The 21,051-nt window shown below is 39.6% G+C and overlaps 1 protein-coding gene across 2 annotated transcripts; it reads right to left on the bottom strand.

The window, feature by feature from the left end:
• Positions 1-228: 228 nt before the first annotated feature.
• BLOC1S5 (biogenesis of lysosomal organelles complex 1 subunit 5) lies at positions 229-13,577 on the bottom strand. 2 transcript variants are annotated; one of them, XM_010708373.3, is made up of 5 exons: positions 13,403-13,577; positions 12,558-12,640; positions 10,043-10,172; positions 6,198-6,256; positions 229-2,291 (listed from the first exon to the last, which is right to left on the bottom strand). In XM_010708373.3, the coding sequence occupies exons 1-5, from the start codon at positions 13,539-13,541 to the stop codon at positions 2,112-2,114; spliced, it is 591 nt and encodes a 196-aa protein (XP_010706675.1). In that variant the 5' UTR covers positions 13,542-13,577; the 3' UTR covers positions 229-2,111. The 2 variants fall into 2 exon arrangements, with proteins under 2 accessions (XP_010706675.1, XP_010706676.1); XM_010708374.3 differs by having other exon boundaries at positions 229-2,285.
• Between the last annotated feature and the right edge of the window lie 7,474 nt (positions 13,578-21,051).

The raw sequence follows: 21,051 nt of genomic DNA, 5'->3' as shown, positions 1-21,051 counted from the left end.
CTTCATGCATCAGCAATACAAAACAACTTTCAAACCATTCCTTTTTCTGTTTCTATTTCTTCCAAATGGTAGAGACTACTGAGTAAGTATTTGAATTTTACCAAGTCCCATTGTATAGCACAATTGTGTCCAGTCTCACTACGCTAGAAAATGGTCAGATATGTTCTGTTTCCAACACTAATAATTAGAAGAAGCTTTTCAAAGAATCTGTAGCATAAATCCCAGAAATTTTTGGAAATACTTCTTTATTTTCCAGTGGACATTCAACTTGCAACTTGTATCATTGCTTAAGAGCCCTCAAATTGACAAAGTACTAAAAGGTACAGCTCCAGTGCAGTTAATTAGGTATTGAAGTCGTAATAAAAACCATCAGTGCAAAAATAAAATGAATTCAGTATACAATTAAATGCATTTTGTTATAAAGATATTTGGGCTTTGAGCACAGTTAAGGAATCTGGTAAGAGAGAAGCCTTTTTGAGATTGTCCTTAGAACAAAGAAAAACGATTCCGCACCCAATTCTAAAGACAGGCAGGGGATTTTTAAATAGAAGAGCTTAGTTATAACAATCATAAGCAGGTGCATAAGCTGAGAAATATCACAGAGATCACTTTCTGTTCAAAGAGGGGTTGTTCTTAAGGAAACCTCTCTGTTTTTCAGGTGGGAGATACCTGCGAGACATCTGTGTTTTTCCCATCCACAACAGAGAATTAACAACATTCCAGCACACCCCACTGTCGACAAGTTCTCTCTTCAGTCCAGACGCACGATGATGATTGATGAATCTGTCGTGCCTACAGTAGTGGGCAGAGCTGCTTGGCAGGAATTCAGTGTTATTGAAAGAAATCTCAAATACTTATTCCATCTCCTCTGCTAACTTTAATCACGCTATCAATGTGCTGCCAGGACTGGAGTCTTGACACCGAGCCATAAAATTAGACAAGCAACCGTTGTTGGCATATTACTATTGCAATACAGGTAAAGGGTAAATTCTGTTTATTTTTACCTATTTCCATTCTATATTGGACACCAGTTAAATTACGGAAAGATATTTCCTGTATTACCGGTTAGCTTGCAGCAAATTTCATTAAAGTACTATGTCTCATTTTGCTTAGTTAATGAACTGATTATGTTAACTTCTTCAGTTACACTGCTGTTAAATGCAAGTTTTAAATAAAGCAAAGCAGTGAAGGAGCTTCACATGCTCCTTATGAATAAAGGTTAGTAAGGAGAAAGATCAGGACTACAAGCATTTTACCAATAACCTGCTCATGTTTGCTAGGCAGAAAAACACACAAAAAATCTTTTCTCAATTGCTTTATAAAGTTCTCAAAATTTTATCTTAAGTAAATGAACAGCATGTCAAATATTTAAGGTAGATACTGTATTAGCTAAAAAGCTAATACAAAGATATGTTTCTTGTGATTAGTACTGAGCTTGTTTTGGCTTTGCTTAGAACGGTAGAGTTGATAAGAGGTCTGAAATACTTACAGGGACAGAAGATTTCTTGTTCAAGCTCATTCACCATTTCTACGTTAGCAAAAAACATTTAAATCTCATTCTACTTCAAAATAATGACCACAGAAAACATGAGTTGGAATTGTAGCTGGATTTAGAACTGTGCTGAGATTTTTCACCACTGAAATTTCAAACTCTATACTTTAAAACAAGTTGGTTTTCCTGAAATTTATAAAAAGAACTTACAGTTTTCCCAGTGAATTCTCAACTAACTATGGACGGAACCTACTACACCTACTTTTTGGGAAAGGGCTGTGGCAGCACAGCAGTATAGTTAACATGACATTAGGCTCTATTTTCCCAAATGATATGATATACTATGCAAATTGAAGAGAATTCCAATCTGCAACTCCCTGAGCTGATGTAGTCACACAATGTAATTTCCAGTTCCACCTTCCAAACACTGGCATTCCACTTGCCCTTAACAAAGATAGGCACTTAAGTTGAAAGTATGCAAAACTTTTCTTCCCATACCAAACATGTGGAGGAGATTCTCCTTTTATCTTACTTGGTTCAGCTTTCAGAAAGAATCTCGACTTAATTCAGAAGCAATTGAATATTGGCACAAAACCAGCAATACAAGAACAGAAAGGTCTTAGAAAGAAACATATTTGGCCAGTTCCTTCTCCATCTCAGAATACTGCTCTCTGAGGCGCTCCGTGGCTTTTCTGTGCTCTTCATCCACCTCTTCTCTCTTGTTCTGTTGTTCTTTCAGGAACGTCTCCCGCTGAGCGACGCGCTTCTCTTCAGCAGCTATGAGCTTGTCAGCCTGAATCCGAGAGGAGAAAAACGGAAGTTTTAGCAGTCATTTCTAGATCAATACAGAGGATTTAAAGGAGGTCATGAGATCTAATCTTAAAGCATCAGAGGAACTGGGCTTTCACCACAGTGGAGGAATTAGAAAACAAACAAACAAAAAAAAAACCAAACCAACAAATCATACAAAGAAGTGAAACAAAAATCATAAAGCACAGTCAATGCAAAAGAATGCTAAAATGTTTATGAGACTTTTAATCACAGCAACAATGATACCTTTCCTGCAGCCTGGTGAAAACTAACAAAATAAGTGGAAAGACACTTTAAAGTTACTAGCTGACTTCTGTCAGACTCCAGCCTTTTACTTCCTGCATTTACACCTCTGACTACTGACAAAGTTGTAAGTAGTGTAGGCAGCTGATACCAAACCAGGTTATCCCACAAAGACCTTCTTTTAAGATGAAGCATGTTTTTACCTCCTTCAGTATGAACACTCCCCACCACCCCATTCACACTACAAGAAGCTGCCTTCTGGACTCACTGAGAGGTTCACTGTTGTGAGAGTGCTTCTATCTTAGAAACCAAAAGAGAAACAATACAAAACTAGCTGCACTTCATTTCTACTAAGTGATCTTAACAAACGACAAGTCCTTATCTAGTATGGTGAGTATAGGGAGGTCTCTGCTGCATATGATATAGACTAAAAATGCACTAGAAGTTTTACCTAGCTGATTCTAGGAAAATAAAAACATCAGGCCCACTATGTTTCATATTGGCAAGTGGTAACAAAATAAAATTTCAGAAAGTTACATACAGTCATTATTTAGGTACATGTACATCAGAGACTAACAGATCCACATCGGTATTCGAGATGCGAGTTTTTGTCAAATATGTGTCAATAAAAGAATGATTCTACGTTTCATGACAAATTTATGGTGGTTAATGAAAGCATATATGAATTATGTCAGCCAATCCTTCAACATACCGCTCCACTTTTCTTGATATTTACTAGTTTCCTCTCAAATGTCTCATTTGTCTCTGCTGAGTATTTCACGCAATCAATTTGTAGCTTACATACTGATAGATTGGCAAAACACTTGTTTTCTAGAAAACAATACAGACAGAATTTGATAATGTGCCTGGCAAATGAATTTCCAAGGTGATTTCATAAGGGAGAAGAAAATACCATTTTTATTTAAGTTAACAGAACTTCAGGTTCTTTTTCCATCAACTTGATACCTAGGAAGCTTTCCGTCTTTGTATTACATTTCTCACACCTCAAATTCTGATTACTCAAAACTGAAGAAATAATCTAAGTTTAAACATTAACATAAATAGATGCTATCTCCTTAAGCTGCAGAATCCCCAGATGTGATGCATTAACTCAATGCGCATTCAAACTCATGCTAAGTAGAAAAGAACAAGAAAATTACATGGAGCATCACATAAGGGGTACAAGCCTTGAAATACATACCATTCTTTTGCTAAAGATGGATTGAAAAAGTAAACAAAATTAAGGCCCTAGTATCTCCTGCAATTTGCTAATGTATGACAACAGTAAGAAGAATGATGGGTCTCTGGAGATTTGTATCATCTCAGAGATACTGACTCATTAATTTCCAAGAATTCTTTCTTGAGTTAGAAATGAAATTTCATCGTGACTGAAATAACTGTTAACAATTCACACTCCTGCTTCTGCATGTTGTCACCAATTCTGCACTCAGCAAATTTTTAATAGAATTCTGAGCAGCCTCCAACATTTACTGGCCTTACTGCCATAGCTTTAAGAGGAAAGAAAAATTCACTCCTAATACAATAAATACATTCCAGTGAGTTATGATTCTTTCAAAACTGCATACATGAGGTAAAGATGCCAGTCACACAAAGAGTAGTCTGTGTTTTGAGATGTTGGAATTCTGTGATTTTCCTTTCAGTATCATTTTACTTACAGAATCTAATTCACATAACCCAGCTCACAAGACAGGCTTGATATTACAGAGCTGCAGAATGTTTCAGCTTTAATTTCTATGGTTTCCTTAACTAGGAGGAAGTTTTCCACACAGAGGGTGATGAAGCACTGGAACAGGTGGCCCAAGGAAGTTGTGGATGCCCCATCCCTGCAGGCATTCAAGGCCAGGCTGGATGTGGCTCTGGGCAGCCTGGTCTGGTGGTTGCGACCCTGCACACAGCAGGGGGGTTGGAACTAGATGGTCTTTGAGATCCTTTTCAACCCAGGCCATTCTGTGATGTGATTCTGTGATGTGATTCTAAAAAAGTGCTGGGCAGCTTCTAGCACATGCTTGCATCCTTCCAAGTAAGATTATTGAAATAAATAAAAGAATACAATACCCTAAAAAATGTTTACAACATTTCTTGAATTCTTCCCTGGTTTCCCTTAGAAGCCTCATACAGCTTGAACTGCTCACTAAATAATACTGATATGAGCAGGAAGAATACCAAACAAGACAGAGGATTCCATGAATGCTCCTCTGAGCGACACTCCTGTAATCACAGATTATTTCACACCTTAAGTGAGAACATGGTAGGGAAAATCATCAGCATCCTTCTGTCACTTGACTGATACTACTAACAGAAAAGAGTTGTATAAAAAGATAACAAATAAAGGCAATCTTGAAATTCATTCCATTCTAAACTGTTTTGGTTTTTTTTTTTCCAAACCAAATTATTTCGGAAAGAAAAGTAAGGAGAAAATATTTATCCTTGAATGGTTGAATTGCAGTGACAACTTATCAATAATTCAAAAAGATTCCTACCTGTTACTACCCACATTTGGAAAGTTTCAAAGCCAAAAAGTCTTTCTATACAAGCTGAAAGAAATATTACATATCCTGAATAGCTATTAGCATTGCTCCAGCACATATAAATTTTTTGAATGGAAAAAGAGCCAATATTCTCAAAAAGAATAGTTTCCATTCTCACTAAATGAGTTCATTTTATAAGTCATAAAACTTCTTTGCAAACGCTTACTTCAAACAAGCAGTAGCAGAACTACAAGATGAATTTCCTACTTCAGCCTTCTACCAATATCTACAGTAGTGCTGGACACAGGCAAACTTTGTCAGGGTTGAGCAGTGCACTATTCACACAGTACTGGTATTCAACTGCAACTGGACTGGCCCATCTTCATTGATTACAAAAAGGAAAGAAAAACACAGCTATCGGCTTACATAAATCAATGCACAGCCTATTTTGTGTGATGGCCACAGAAATGTCTTCAGTTTTCCTAAACTACTACCTGATTCTAAATAAAACCGCCAGGAAAAAGATAACATTGAAATACAATCATGAAGGACTAATGGGAAAACATGAAACTAATTTCTTGTATAATTTTCCAAATTTTAGATTCGGAGCACATGTATTTCAAATGAGCAAAGTGTAGCCAGCTGAAAAGATTCCAATGATTCGCATGTTCCTATAATATAGCCCTTCATTAAACAACCCATCCACAAGTGAAAAAAAAAATCTACGCTTCCTTTTCAACAAGCAATACATATAATATACTCAATGTTCTCAGCTAACTAGGAAAGATTTACATTTCCATTCTGCTAGATTAGTAGGTGTTTTTTGTTCTACAGAAAATAACTTTTCTTATTTAAGCTTTTCCTCTATGTGACAAATATTATAGTCTGAGCAAGGAGGAGAAATAAAGCAAAGGAAATAAATGAAAAAAAAAAAAGTTTCCACACATTAGGAGATTGCGACCCATTCAGATTAGCCCTAAAACATATACACTGCTTTATGAATTCTATAATTGCAAAAATCACTTCAAAACTTTTACTGTAAGTATACAGGATATAGAATAGTTTTTAAGATTTGCTATAGTGAAGGCAGGTGGACTTGCTGTAGAAGCATGCGAGACTTTTCCTTAAATCACATGACAGAAATCTATCCATCCATCCTTTACCTTCCTCTGTTCATGCTCCTTCTCTTGTACTTTGTGGATCATATCATTGGCAGCTTGCACTGAAATAACAAATTGCAGTAATCAGTCTGCTGTTTTAAATCACGGAGAACCTTGCCCAAGAGACTTAAGAGACACAAGGCTGCTGTATGTCAAATATTGTATCCCACTGTGTCATTTACCTCTGAGAAGACAAAAAACCCCCGATTGATTTAATCCATACCTACATAAACTGTTCTGTACTGCCAACTGCATGTAGGCATATCACAAATATCAACCCTTGCGTGTTCTAGAAGCTGAAAATAGAAAGGCAGCCAAGTCTTCATGTGCCCATATTCCTTAATGTTGCAGACAAGCTGGTGCTTGTTACTCAGCACATCACAAGAAAAAACTTATAAGTCAGTATACAGAAACAGATGACCAAGCACTGTGTTTAAGTTCTTCATTTTTTTTCCCCCCTCACCAAATGTAAGAATTAACTTAGTAAAAACAATCTGCACAGAGAACATCTTTATGCTGGACCCAGCCTCTTCTACTGAGACTGCGTCTAGGAAAGCAGTGGAAATAAGGACTGTATTTCTATGTAGATTTCTCCCTCACTAAAATGATAAAATAATTAATGCCAAATTAAATTAACTAATTCCTCAAAAGCAGTCATCTTCCTCACTAACACAGCCTAGTATTGAAAAATATGTTACTCATTTATCATCAACTTAAAGACATATTAGCTGCTGACTTCTCACTCTAGGAGGAAAGCTCCTGCCCTCCTAGGACTTGCAGTTACAGAACAGATTCACTGCCCTTGTGAACTGACATTAACTGGAGAGCCACAAAATGGAGCGTTGCTCGTGGAAATGGCTGAGACACTGAGGCCCACTGCAATAAAGCAGCAAGTGAGAGTGGTGAGAGACTCCCTGCTGCCCATCCAATCTGTCCTGACATCTGTTTACTGCTTGCTGGGGGCTTACACTTGGGATGCTGTGAAGAGGTTAGCAAGGTTCATCTTCTGCCAGGATGATGTAGATGCCAATGACACTGCAGAAGTGACTTCAGAAGTACCAAGCATGATAACAGGACTCTGGAAACAATGGTACAGGAGTTTTGGTAGCATTCTCCTAAACTTTCTGGTGGCAGAGATTCAATAGACCCTGTGGGCTTACAGCTGGAATCACTCCAAAGTGATTCCACTAAAGAAGGGAGCTCCTTAAAGAAAAAGCTCTCAAGACTGTTCCAGGGGATATCAACAAGCTGAAATGCCACTACACCTGCAAGTAGTGTGAGGAACAAAGAGGAGCAGCCTGAAGTCTGTGTGCAGGGCTACCACTTCACTGGGATCACAGAGGCACGTGACTCACACAAAGGACGGAGGAAGAAGAGGAGTGGAAGGGAAGCTGCCCATTAAGAGAACGAGCAGCTGGTACACATGGAACTCTGTCCCATATTAGGGCAGGAGTAAGCCCAGAGTTTCATTTTCAAGGATTGTCTACTTCAGGTTCAGGAAAGGTCCAACCCAATGAATAGGAAATCAAGCAAAGGTGGCAGGACACTTGCGCAGATGAACAAGGAGCTCCTTACCTGAATTCAGATATAAGAAGGATGTGATAGGAGGTGGAAGCAGGGGCATGTGGCCAAAGAAGAGTATGTGGTTGCTGCTTGATCTTCTAGGGACATGGCTAGGAAAGCCAAGACTGACCTGGAATCAAATCTGCTGAGGGATATGAAGGCAAAAAAAAAAGCATACTCAAAGGAAAAACAGAAAAGTGAAGGCTAGGGAAAATGCAAGCCCTCTGCTGAATAAAGGAAAGGCCAAGGTACTCAGTGCTTCCTTTGCTTTAGTTTTCACTGGTAAGACTAAGGCCTTTAAGCATCCCATGTGCCCTAAAACCAAAGGGAAAGTCTGAAGCAACGAAGACTTATCCTCATTGGAGGAGAACCAGGTTAAACAAATTGGAACTAAGTCCAATAGGACATGGCAGGTTGTTGTGTAAAGGAGTGCTGAGAGCTGGCTGATGACACCGTGAGGCCACTATCTTTGAAAGGTCACTTCAACTGGGAGAGATTCCTGAGGACTAGAAGAGAGATATGGAGAACTACTGGCCAGGCAGCCTCACCTCAGTGAAGATGATGGAGAAAATCCTCCTGAAAGCATTTCCAAATAACAGAAAGGACAAAAAGGTAACAGCAATAGTCAGCATGGATTTACAAAAGAGAAAATCATACTTAACCAACCAGACCAACTTTTATAATGCAACAACTGGCTTGTTGGGTGAGGGTTGAGACAGAGTTGTTTATCTCAATGTCAACAATGCCTTTGACAGTATCTCCTACAATATCCTCATCAACAAGTTCAGAAAGTATGGGTTAAGTAAGCAGACAGTGAGGTGGTTCAAATACTGGCTGAATGGGCAAGGCTAGAGGCTGTGATCAGCAGCACAAAATTGAATTGGAGGCAAGTCTCTAGTGGAATACCCCTGGGATCAACACTGTGGCCAGTAGTGCTTAACAATATCCATCAGCAAGCCAGACGATGGAGCAGAGTGCAGACTCAGCAGGTTTGTGTATGATACAGAACTGGGAGGAATAGCTGACAGCCAATATGGTTGTGCTTCCATTCAGAGGGACCTCGACGGGCTGGAAAATTTGACTGAGGGGGAATCTCAAAGTTCAAAAAGGTGAAAATGACAAGTCCTTCATCCGGGATAGAATAACACGAGGTATGTCTGTCTCTCACTGGTAACACAATGCTTGTGGTATTCTCCACTTCAGAGCTCCCCAATGTAAGAAAGATACAGACTTACTGGAGCAAGCCCAGCGAGGGGCTAGAGCATTCCTCATGAGGACAGGCTGGGAAAGCTGGGACTGTTCAGTTTCAAGAAGAGAAGGCTCAGAGAGGATCTCAGCAACATGAATAAATATATGATGGAAGGAATGAAGGTGAGAGAGCAATATTCTTTTCTATAAAAACATATGAGACTCCCCGTTTTTCCCAAGAGGATGTTTAAAATTGGAACAGCTTAACAGCTTGCCCAGAGAGGCTGCTGAGTCTCCAAGTGTAGATATATGCAAAACTCAACTGGACACAGCCCTGGGCAACCTACAGTAGCTGACCCTGCTTGAGCAGACACAACATGCCACACAAAATGCAAAAGTCACAATGACATGTTTCAACTGCATACATTTGTCTCTTAAAGCTTCAAAGCCATATTCCCTTAGAATGTCTTTGAGAAACTATCTTGGTGAACGAGCAACAAAACAGATGCTGAAAAATTACTACAATAAATTTTAAACTTTCTTCTAAAAATTTAAGTATATTATTACAATGTATGGTTATAACTGAAAGTAGGGTTAGCATATAAGAATTACTACTACTACTGTATTTGAGACTAAAGATAAGAGCAAAAACATATTTCACATCTACCCATCAGCAAGTTTTGTTTTAAATTAAGTGAGAGGGGTGGTCAGTATTCTGTTTTCCCATAGAAAAATTAAGAAACTTGAAGGTCACACCACAGTGTGCTTGCAACAAATCAGAAAACTGAAATTCTGTCTATGGATTTAGCCAACAGGAGCAAACACTGCCTTGCTTTAACATTTGACCAGAAATAGCTTCTAACAAGTCAGCCAAAAGCTTTAATGTAATCTTAGTTGGCTGGACCAATATATTTTTTTGTTTCATTTTTTCCTGTCATTGCCCTTTTAAAATTTCAGAAAAATGAGAACAAAGCACATAAGAGTAAAAAGATTTACCTGAGGGTGATAATTTGCCCCCAAATTATATCTTGAATCCAAATTATTTATACCATCCCTCAAAACGATGCAACAAAGCCCATAAGAAGTAACTTGCTTACATCTCTGGAATACTTCATTGAGACTGTCATGCATTGACTGCTCACACTTAGGAAGAATGTTTTCATTTGTTTCAAAGATGGTTTTCTTTAGGTTTTCAAGTACTCGTAGTTCTCGGAGGCCACGTTTCTCCTGCCAGAAGAATTAAAAGAGACTGAGAGGCTAAGGAGAAATTTCCACTTCCCATAATCAAACACTTTCTCAGCTTTATCTATTATTTTTAAATTATATTTTTAAATATTTATTTACTTTTAAATTAATAGCTTTATCTCAAAAGATCATACCATTGCATATTAAAGCGTTATTCTGCTTGTTCAGTGCAATTGATAAAATTAGTTTTATGTATGTAAGTGATGCTCTGTTCTTCACACTACATGAAATACAGGAATACTCTGACTGGTACTGCTAGTCCTTATGGGAAAAGTTGGTATTTACAAATAAAAAGCATTGCGTGGAAAAATTCACTGTTTTGCTTTGATAATTTATAGCATATTAAAACCAACACAGCTAAGAGCTTGAAAACAGTGAATATCCGTAACTCACTTGTTACAGAAAAATAACACAGCAGTGATTTTGCTTTCTTGATACCTGATGCTCTAAATTCAGTATGTGATAATGTCAACATAATTGCTTTTACAGAAACAAACCAGCAGAGACTAAAAGATAACACAACACAGTAGCTCATGATTAGCTGGAAGAACAAGCTCTTACTTTACCATTTACACTTTGAAAATCTCATTTATTGAAGCCAGAGCACGACTTCCACTTTGAATTTCACCAGTACTTTCCACGAGGCAAAGGAAAAGATTCTGGATCTGTTGGAGCTTGCCCTCACCCAACCTTTTCCCCTCCTCAGAGCTGTTAGGTGAGTTGCACAGAAGCATGCCAGCACTCAAAGCTGCTGATCGTAACGGGGCTCTTAACAATCAAAAAAAATACTGCAGCACACGAGGTGAAGAACTGGATCACTGTGCTGATTTTAAAACTTCGGAAACAGAAATACAGACAAACAAAGTAGCTCAGTTAATCAGATCCCAGGTTTCTTGAATGCAAATCTCCACGCTTTACACACTGGACGCTGATCATTATAATGAAAAGCATGTGTTCAATTAGAATAAAAAAATCTGACATCTCATAGTTATTAACAAGGGTAATTTTTAGAAGAAATTCTAAGCTGAAAAAATGTAAATAATCCTCTGCTTTGCTATTTTGCCCCAAAAGCATACATCAGAAATTAAATGTCAAGCGAAGATTGAAAAATATATAACATCTGTGTAAGAAATAGATGTAGTAAGATAAATGAATGAATTGCAATATAATTGCAATTCTGTAACTGGGTTTAAAAATTTCCTTCCTATGAGAAGCCACATAAAACTATTTACAGTATCTATAATCTGTTTACAAAAGTCAAAGAAAAAATCGTTTTGTGACTTTCAAATCTACACAATAAAGATCTGAAGAAAGTTTACTTGTTTTACTAAACCAGTACAGATAGAAATAAGATCTGGCTGAAATAATCTGGCTGAAATAACAGCAACAATCTAGAAGAAAAAAAGAAAAATTTGTGACTTTTTTTTCTTTATAAATCAGTCCTGCAGACAAGAATCCTGAAGTATAGCTCTATTTTCTGGACTACTGATAAGATTTTAAATCTCACATTCTTTATGACTACTCTTACTCTTTGTAAGAGTAATTCACTCTTACAAACAGCCTTTTGTGACACAAGAATCTGCTTTCCTAAGGTTTTGCTGCCACCTTGTGGAAGCTGTATTACACATCCAAAACAAAGATGTACATAAAAACAACTTTTAGACCTAGAAATTTCAGCTTTATTTGCAGACAATCAGATAACATTCATTCATTTTTTAATGATCTTCTCAACTGGTGTGAGGTGGTGTTACTCTTCTCTTCCAGGAATAGTATTTTATTCCATGGCACAAAAATGAAAACAAAATTCATTTCCAACTGATTTAGTTGACTCCATCGGAAGCACAAAACCTGCTTTTTCATCAGATGTAAGCCTATACCTGCCAGCAACAACTGCATTTTAGGTTCAAACATTAGAAACTGCTCTAGAGTATTAGGACTACATCATTCTCCAACACCTATATTCATAGAATCATTTGAGTTGGAAGGGATCTTTAACGGTCACCTCGTCCGACTCCCCTGTGATGAACAGGAACACCTACAGCTACAACAGGTTGCTCAGAGCCCTGTCCAGCCTGATCTTGAGCATCTCCAGGGACAGGGCTTCCACCACCTCTCCGGGCAACCTGCTAGTCTTCAGGAAGAAATAATATTAAGTCTCCTTCAAAACTTTTTAAGCGGCAACCCAAATGACTGTCTTGTCTACAGAGGATGCAAACATATACTCCAGGTGCTCTAATTATTTTGGGTAATAAATGCACATTAAATCTTTCTGAAGCAAATTATATGTGCATGACAACTTCTAAAAAGATGTTACAACTGTGTGAGGCCTCAGACTCCTTAAAGGTAGGTACCATGAATAACACTTACTTCAAATTCTTTAACAAAGTAACGTATTTCTCCTTGAATTACAGGTCTGTGATCCAGGAGTCTTGAATAGATTTCCCCAACATCTGGAAGATTAATGAAAGTCAGTTTTGCTCTCACACTCCAAATTTGGCTATGCAACACGAGGCAGTACACCACACTTAACTGCAAGAGACACTCCTGTTTATCAAACACACACAAAATCAAAAGAACAGCAGACAGATACTCGTTGGCCATTGTACTTGTGCAGCAAACCTTAGACTCCAATAAAACACAGTGAATCATTATTCCAGGTGCCAGACACCCTGCTGCGAAGATGCTTCTTGGCCCCTGTGTTTCAGTCCTCCTCCTCAGCACACAGCTTCCATACCTGGCTGCTAACAGCCACAAACACTTGATGCAGAGGAAAGCTGATGTCTGTGGTTCAGCAGAGATTCACAGCTTAAGGCTGGGAGTCTTCTACAGCAAGAGGCAAATGGAAAGCTCGCTGCAAAACAGAACTGCGATTTCTTCCTCCTGATTTCTTCAGGGCTGAGGATTTGAAACTCAATTCGTGTTTACAATACATACGAGTATGGAAAATAGGCTTGATTCTCCAATGAAACAAAGCCCCGCTTCACTGAAAGGCACCTCGGTGAGACGGCCAACGACGGCTGTTTGATGAACACTCCCACCCCACTGCACCCACACCGTTTGCTCTAGAAGTCCCACCTCCGAACAACGATTATTTCAAGTACGGGGCATTCCGACCGATAAAGCAAAACCACTTCAAACGCTTCCAAGCACCATCCTGACACCACTCCTCCCGCCCCACTGCCAACGCCCATACATCCCCGCTGTTCGCCTACCCTTGATGATGGGCTGAAGCAAGGTGCCCGCCGCCGGCACCTCCCGCTTCCTGTCGCCACTCAGCGACAGAGACAGGGGTAAGGGCAGCTGCAGGGCAGACCCGCTCCGGCCGGGGGACGCGGGGCTTGCCCCGCTCATGGCGCCCGGCCCGCCCCGGCGCGCCGCGTGACGCCATCACCGTGTGACGCCATCGCCGTGCGACGGCGGCCGTTGCTATGGCAACCCGGTGCGGCCTGCTCCAGGCACGGTCCTCAGGGACTGGGAGAAGCCCACGTGCGTTTATTTTAGCCGGCAGAATATTTTCAGTACACTTCCCCTCCCTCCTTTACGACGATGATTTTTATTATTTTCTTCCCTTGTGCTGTCTAATCTCAATAAATTTTAAAATAACGCGATCCTTGTTTCTTACATACCCCCTTCTATCTGCAGCACTTACACCACTGCAGAGATAATCCTATCCTGCACAGCTTTTATAGGGTAGCAGCAATAGTCTGAGGTGGGGAACAGGATTTTTCCCGTGTTAAGCTATTTCAAGAGACAAGAAAAAAACAAAAACAACAACAACAACAACAACAACAAAAAAAACCACTAACACTCATTACTAAATTGAATCCCATCATCAGAGTTCAACTGCATGCTGAAAAAATGCGTATTTTTAGATTTGGCTTTATATGTAATCTTCTAAACCCATCCTTGATCATGAGTGAATCCGTTTTTTTAATCATTCTCCTCAAACATCAGTCACAACCTGGGTAAAATCTGTTCAAATAATAACACTGTTGTTACATGGAGAAGTGTTGAATACTTCAGCTAAATTTACCACCACGTTTAACATGAATATATAAAATAGTTTTTCCTGCATTCACTGTTTCACAGTGTGTAAGTATTACACATTAATTAGTCGATGACTAACAGGGATAAGTATCACTGCAAAATTCCTACCATTCTTGTTTCCCCTCCCCCAATGTAACCATCAGTTGCTAACCTATAGACTAGTATTTGTATTTTTTTCTGCTTGGATCCAAAGCACTTCAGTACTTGACAGTCACCAACAAATGATATTAGTGCTTGTATGGGAATCTGCTGAATCACGGCCTGAACCTCTGCACCTCTATCCAGTACTGAAAGCAAACCAGGCATATACCATCAAGGCACTCACTAAACTGATGTCTGCTTACGGCACACCTCAAGTCATCAAGAACGACCAAGGGACTCATTTTACTGGTGCAACGATACAGCGCTGGGCAGAAGAAAATAACATCAAATGGTGAGTCCACCTGCCATATAATCCAATGGGAGCAGGCCTTATTGAACATTATAATGGTATTATGGCTGCCCTGAAGACAGACTCCCAGTCCCTGCAGGGGTGGACAAAAAGACTGAAACCTTGTGGGACCTGAATGAAAGACCCTGAAACGGCAGACCCAGTGCCCTGAGAATGTTGCAGACATTTCCGATCCAAATTACAGGCACTGATAATCAGGTAAGACCCGAGATTGTTAATGAAAATAATCTTCCACTCCCTGCCCCTGAGAATTTAGATCCAGGTACCCATAAAATAAAATGGCCTTGGAAGGTGCAAGTAGGACTGAAGTGCTGTGGCCTACTTGCACCTTGGGGGAGATTGTTGGAGATGGGAGACTCAATAGTTCCTTCAGTAATAGGTACGTGGCCTACTGATATTGTGGTCAACACTCCGATCTTCATTGCTAAAGGGACTCCCATCATGTCCCTATGGCAGATCAGGACACTCCCTTTGGTGCCTGGTATAGTTATGCAGCCGCAGACATCTGGCCAGAAGGTGTGGTACAGGCAGCCGGGACATGCCCCAGTACAAGCTGAAGCGTTGACCCAGGATAGAAATACGGCCTGTATCTTGCCCTGGAGAGCAGACCTTCCCCTCTTGGTACCTCTGAAACATCTGTATTACTCCCTGTGAGTTTTTGAGCCTTCAGGATCACCAGAAGGAACGAAATGCCATCAAAGCGTTCCAGTGTTACTGTCAGATCATGGGCAACACCTGGTGATGGTCTATGTGGGACTGATGGAACATAGGACGGATCTGCACCTCATGATCACATGCCTCCAGTAACATCATCGACCACTGGCCCATAAAAGAATATCAACGTTCACCGATTGTCACTCATCTTGAAGTGTACCAACATGCATCGCGACGAAAACTGTATAAATGTCGTGATGTATCAGATCTCTGTATTAGAGATAGCTTACCTTTAGTCAACTCAGTCATTGGTTCATGCTGTGAAGGGGTGGAGCGTATGGGAACTTTTGAATCATGGCCTGAACCTCTGATTGACCACCTGAGGCGAGCAACGAGTCAGCCACAGGAGCACAGGTGAAGGCAATTCAACTGTGCTGCCGGAAGGGGTGGAACCTGGCTGCACCTCTCCTAGACCCCATTTTAAGAGCTGACTACCAGGGGGGAAGGATCTCTTTCAGAGATTGCTCCTCTTGGAGTCTTCTTTGTGAGCCTAGGACAAGGGTAAGCTTTCCAACCATTCTTCTTTAGTGTGATAACTTGTCTAGCATAACTTTCCTGTATATTCCTTAATTATAACATCTCTATTTTCATTGGTTATACAGTGCTTATATTTTAATAGCATCTGTTGAATATTCCTCCTGGCTTAGTGATCACCAACAATTGGGGTAGAATTGTTTGGAAATTATTTATTTTATTGCTGTCCAGGCAAGCTGTAGTGCTCCTCAAGCACTAGTCCGTCCTTCAGACAAGATATTTCCCCCTCTGAGCCATATGTTCTAGCTGTCTCTTATTTACTAAGAAGGAAATCCTGTAGTTAACAGGATATATAATTACTGCACTTCTAGGAAAGACTTTTTTCTTCCTATCGCAAATAATGTCAGTTTTCAAATTTAGGGACTGCAAGAAGAGTAAGTCCAGTGACAGATGAATGCTTTGTTTTCTAGGATTACTATCCTGAAACCACTTCTCCTCTTTGTTTGAATACTCCTTGTTGCTATTATCATAGGAAACGCTTTATTTCCTGTATTTATGCCTGTAGTCTTCTTTTTTTTTTTCTTGCTCTCACTGTGCTGTCAAGCTTATTCTCAAAAAAAAAAAAAAAAAAGGAGGACTTAAAAGAGGTGATGACTATAAAAAGACAATACTTGTGGAGCTCCTAACCTGTCAGTTTGTAGGCAGTAGCCATCAAGTCACAAAAATATGGAAATATCTATGGCTGGGAGCATGAAAATCAACATATGTAGTCATCATGTGTTTTTTGGAGGATAGGCTAAACAAACTCTGTCACTTCTGCCTTGTACTGGAACCCGCTTTCTCTTTTAGGGATCACTCTGCCGTTTCCTATTAGCATTAGCAGTGCTCTGAATTGCAAAACCTTCAGATTAACGTGCCGAATCCTGTCATTTTTCCCACAGGCTGTCTGGCAATGATAATCCACTAAAGGATTGTTTCATCCGAGTGGCGGTGTCCAAGTCAAATGCTGGCAACAGGCAGGGGAACCCAAACCTGTTGAGGCAGACTTCTGCCGCCATGTGAGGAATCGGAGCGACAGGCTGCAGGGACGGGAGGCAAGGGACACGCTATGCCCAAGCAGGGCGAGTCCATGGGCTGTGCCCGTGATGGAAGACCGCGACTGCCATCATGATAGCTGGAAGTTTGTGGGCCATGATGCCGATCCTGGTCAGAGCGGGCCTGGGGCTGCGCTTGTTGGAGCAGTGCCTTGTCAGATTAGCCATACGGCTGCTGTGTGCGATTCTCAACCTGGACAGACAGGCCTGCCAGGCAGAAACTGCTCAGGCAGATGATGCTGGGGAGGACAAAAATTATCCACTGCAAGACTAAGAAGACAGATGACACCCAGCAGGAATGGCGAGCCAAATCTGCAGAATCCACAATACAGCTGGCTAGCCCTAGGCTACCTGCCTCTTTGAAGTGGAAGAGACATCACCGATGAGCTGTCAAATTAGATCACCAGCCTGGAAACGCTGAAAGAGATTTAGTTCTTCCAGCAGAGAAAGGGAATTGTAATAGATGAAAATCTTCCTAAAGGGGCCAAGGTAATATGGGAGGGGAAGGGGGAATCCTGAGCATACAACAACAATGAAAAATTACTAGCCTCTCTCCTGCCTGCATTGGAAAGATGAAGTTGGCTGCGTTACGTGGCAGCAGGAATCACTGTAGTCACTACCAGCATGGGAAATAAGGGCGATGCCTGCAGGAATGTGCACATAGCAGCAACAAGTAAGCGTTTCTATAAAATCAAATTCCTTCCCAAATCGGTGATGTCTTTATATGTCACCCCAAGCTGGGATCTAGAGTAGTATAAATCTAATATTCAAAACATGCAACAGAGGGATGCAAAGACCCCAGTCTAAAAGCTCAGTGCAGCAGAGGCACATGATGGCAACTCCCCCTGCATTCTTCAATAGCACTTGCTAGTATTTGTGCACAGAAGATGCAAGGAATGCAATTCAGTTTTGATGGATCTAAACCAAAAATTAAGATTGTCAAGTGCCCAAGCATACATTGAGGTGCATAGTGAACGTGAAACCTAACACTTCCATTAGGGTAGGGATGGCAACAGCATGATCTAATTGTAGATTCAAGGAAGAAATACTGCTCTTGGTGAGGGAAAAATATTAAATGTAGTAATCCATTAAACCACTCCATCACTGCAAATATACTTTGAACTTAAAAGACCGTGAGACACGCTAAAGATTAAAAGTAATGATAAAACTGAAAGCCAAAAGGAAAAAAATTAAATAAGCCTACAAAATCCCTCCTCCTAATTTCAACTGTAGCAAAACAACAACAAAATTCCTTAATGGGTGTAAACATACAATTTTAAAATCAATATACAGTCACATTAAGACAAACTTACTTGGAGAAAAGTTACAAAAACCTATTCCCTGCTTGAGCATTCATGTAGCAGATAAACCATAATTCAACTGCAGAGATTCAAAAAGAAGATGCTACCAGATCAGAGAATATTATACAAACTAGACCTCTGGATACAAGAGCTTACAAAGGATTTTTTTTTTTTAATATATAACAATTTTTATAGATGTTTCCCTTCATTTTTATTTCTTTCAACGAATCCCTTTCTAAGTACCTTGCTTTACTCTTCTGCAAAGCCACAGCACCAAGGAACAGAGTTGTGGTTATCTATTGCATTTTAACCAAGAGGAGATTAAAGAAGCTCAAGTTCTAGAGCAATCTTTATCTCTGGCATTACTTGAGTGTATTGTATTTCAAGGATAGAACCACATTAACACTTCAAAGTTATATTTTCATATAAAATAGTTAATATACATGAGCGTCTTTGAATGACAGAATACTCCTGTCTGTTTTAAACCTGTCTCAACTCACTGCTGACAACTTGGGATCCACACCCATGCTTACTAATCTGTTACTCTTCCATCAGCTGTAAATATAGTAAACTTTCTCAGTATGTGCGTGAAGAGAGAAAGAGAATAATTATTTTGTCAAGGTACTCCAATAAGCTATGACATCTGCTGGGAAGGTTAGGATGCATCTTAAACAATAAGTCTCCCATTTTTAGGGCTGTATTCTTCCAAAGTATCGGAAATTAGCAAATTCCTGGGAGAGGAGATTTCAATTTCGAAATACTTAGAGAGTGGCATAGGCTATGGAGGACTACAAGAGAAAAAGGATTAAAAGGATGTAAAAATACTACCTCTTACAGGCTACCAGCTAGGATATGTCAGCATCCAGGTTTTATGCATTTTACCTGAAGAATCACTGACAACTCAGTTGATTCCAAGAGGTTTGCACCTACTCAGAGTGGGCAGTGAAGACAAGTAACAAAACTTGTTTGACTCAACCACTTCTGCTGTTAACCTCAAGCAATACCTATATTACCTGTCTGCCTCGTAGGTAAACCACTGATAATACAAAGAACTTAAAAAAGAAAACAAACATATTACACATTAAAACTAGTATCAAAATTTTCTTTAGTTTTGATTCTGAAAAATGTAGATTTCAGTTTATCTGAATGGCCAGGTTTTTTGTTTGCTTGTTTTGTACCTGATCTAAACTGGAACTATTTCATTTGTTTAGTGTAGCACAGACCCTCTTGAATTGCTCATTCCTACCAACTTTTCTATAGAGCCTTCCTATATTAAGTCCAAATTCTTCTGTAAGTCACTGTTGCCCAATTGCCCAGTCTATGCAAGAACTGCTCTTAGAGACTTCTGAAGTTTAGCTGAACTCTGACTTCTCACTTAAAGTTACTCATGGAAAGACAGGTAACAATCATCAGTCTGTTTCTGATCTATCCAACACAACACTTGAAAGTCTGTTTGAACGTGGCTTGCTTGCAAGTGATGGCCATCCTGGTATTAGGTTTAAAAGACAAGCCAAAGAGGGATAAGTGTAAGATTCCACTGAACACTTACAATTATCATATTTATTTCACTGTTGAATTCTTCTGTTGCTGAAAGGTTGTCATGCAGTACTATCTCACCATATGGCAACAACCTCAAGTCCTAGAGGCACATACTTAAAAGACCATAACATGTCAGGCCCCTTGAATAAATTAAATAGAACAATTATGCAAAATAATAATACTGCAGTGATGAGATGCATTAATAAATGAGACTGTCACTGTTTGTGAAATGCCATGAAAATAAATTCCACACATCACTGTGGCCATCATCATCATCAAACTGTGAAGCAACAGAAGTAAAACAACATCACAGTATTTACTGTGCCCTTCAGCAACAGAAATTTTCAGAAAAAAGAAGAGGTTACAAAGGAGGAAAGTCACTTCTAGTAATAGTCAATAAGAGTATAACAAACTATTACAGAAATAGACTAGCAAGGTTTTTGTTGTTGTTGTTGAAGAAAGCAAAACAAAAACCCCACAACAGCATGAGTGCTTACCCACGCTCTCTTTAAGTAGTGTCAGCGTTCATCTGACAGAGCTGAAGTACGTTACAACTCAGTGCTAAACAACACGAAGTTTCATCTTAAAAACGTACCTCAAACAATTTTAGACCAGGGTACATTTTCATATTTAGTTTCATTGATTTTATTAAACACTAAGTATGTAACGATCAAAAGGTATTAGACAGAAAGAGATAGCATGGAGGAAATCAATACCATCTGTTTTTTTCAGTGTTCTCTCTGAAGCAAAACATCTCAATTCATCTTTCTTTACTTTTAACTCTCTATTCCTCTTATCAACTTATCTACATAGGAGAGTGAAAATTGAAATGCTCGAGCCAGCATATGACAATCACCAAATGTACTTCTGTCAGTACAGATCTAAATTTTACTAATCCCTTCTAACCATTTCATGCTTGGTTTTTATGCTTTATTTAATTATTTCAGCAGCAATCTACACTTCTTTTTTACATCAGAGAAAATAAGAGGCTAGGATACTGCGGCCAGAGCATGTAGCAACCTAGAGAAATCCTGACACTTCAACACAGCAGCTGTGTGGGCAAACACCCCAACACCAAAACAAATACTTTATGCCCAGCATATTCTATGGCAAAGTGACCTGACAACGCGTTTCATTTGACAACAGTCTTCTTGGTTTTAAAGCAAACTTTTAAAAGCAAGAAGTGAGAGTGGAATAGCAGCTCATTATTATCTCAAGTACCTCCTTCCCCATCTTTTTTT

This window comes from Meleagris gallopavo, chromosome 3, assembly GCF_000146605.3.
Source record: "Meleagris gallopavo isolate NT-WF06-2002-E0010 breed Aviagen turkey brand Nicholas breeding stock chromosome 3, Turkey_5.1, whole genome shotgun sequence".
Lineage (NCBI taxonomy): Eukaryota > Metazoa > Chordata > Aves > Galliformes > Phasianidae > Meleagris > Meleagris gallopavo.
This window is presented reverse-complemented; position numbering and strand designations above follow the sequence as displayed.

What these genes read in the sequence shown, in the direction of transcription:
- BLOC1S5 (XM_010708373.3), bottom strand. Translation starts at nt 13,541, where the DNA reads ATGAGCGGGGCAAGCCCCGCGTCCCCCGGCCGGAGCGGGTCTGCCCTG. An exon ending in ACTTTGTTAAAGAATTTGAA is followed by an intron (nt 10,173 to 12,557) that starts GTAAGTGTTATT and finishes TTCTTCTGGCAG; the next exon opens with GAGAAACGTGGCCTCCGAGA. An exon ending in CAATGAAGTATTCCAGAGAT is followed by an intron (nt 6,257 to 10,042) that starts GTAAGCAAGTTA and finishes TTGTTATTTCAG; the next exon opens with TGCAAGCTGCCAATGATATG.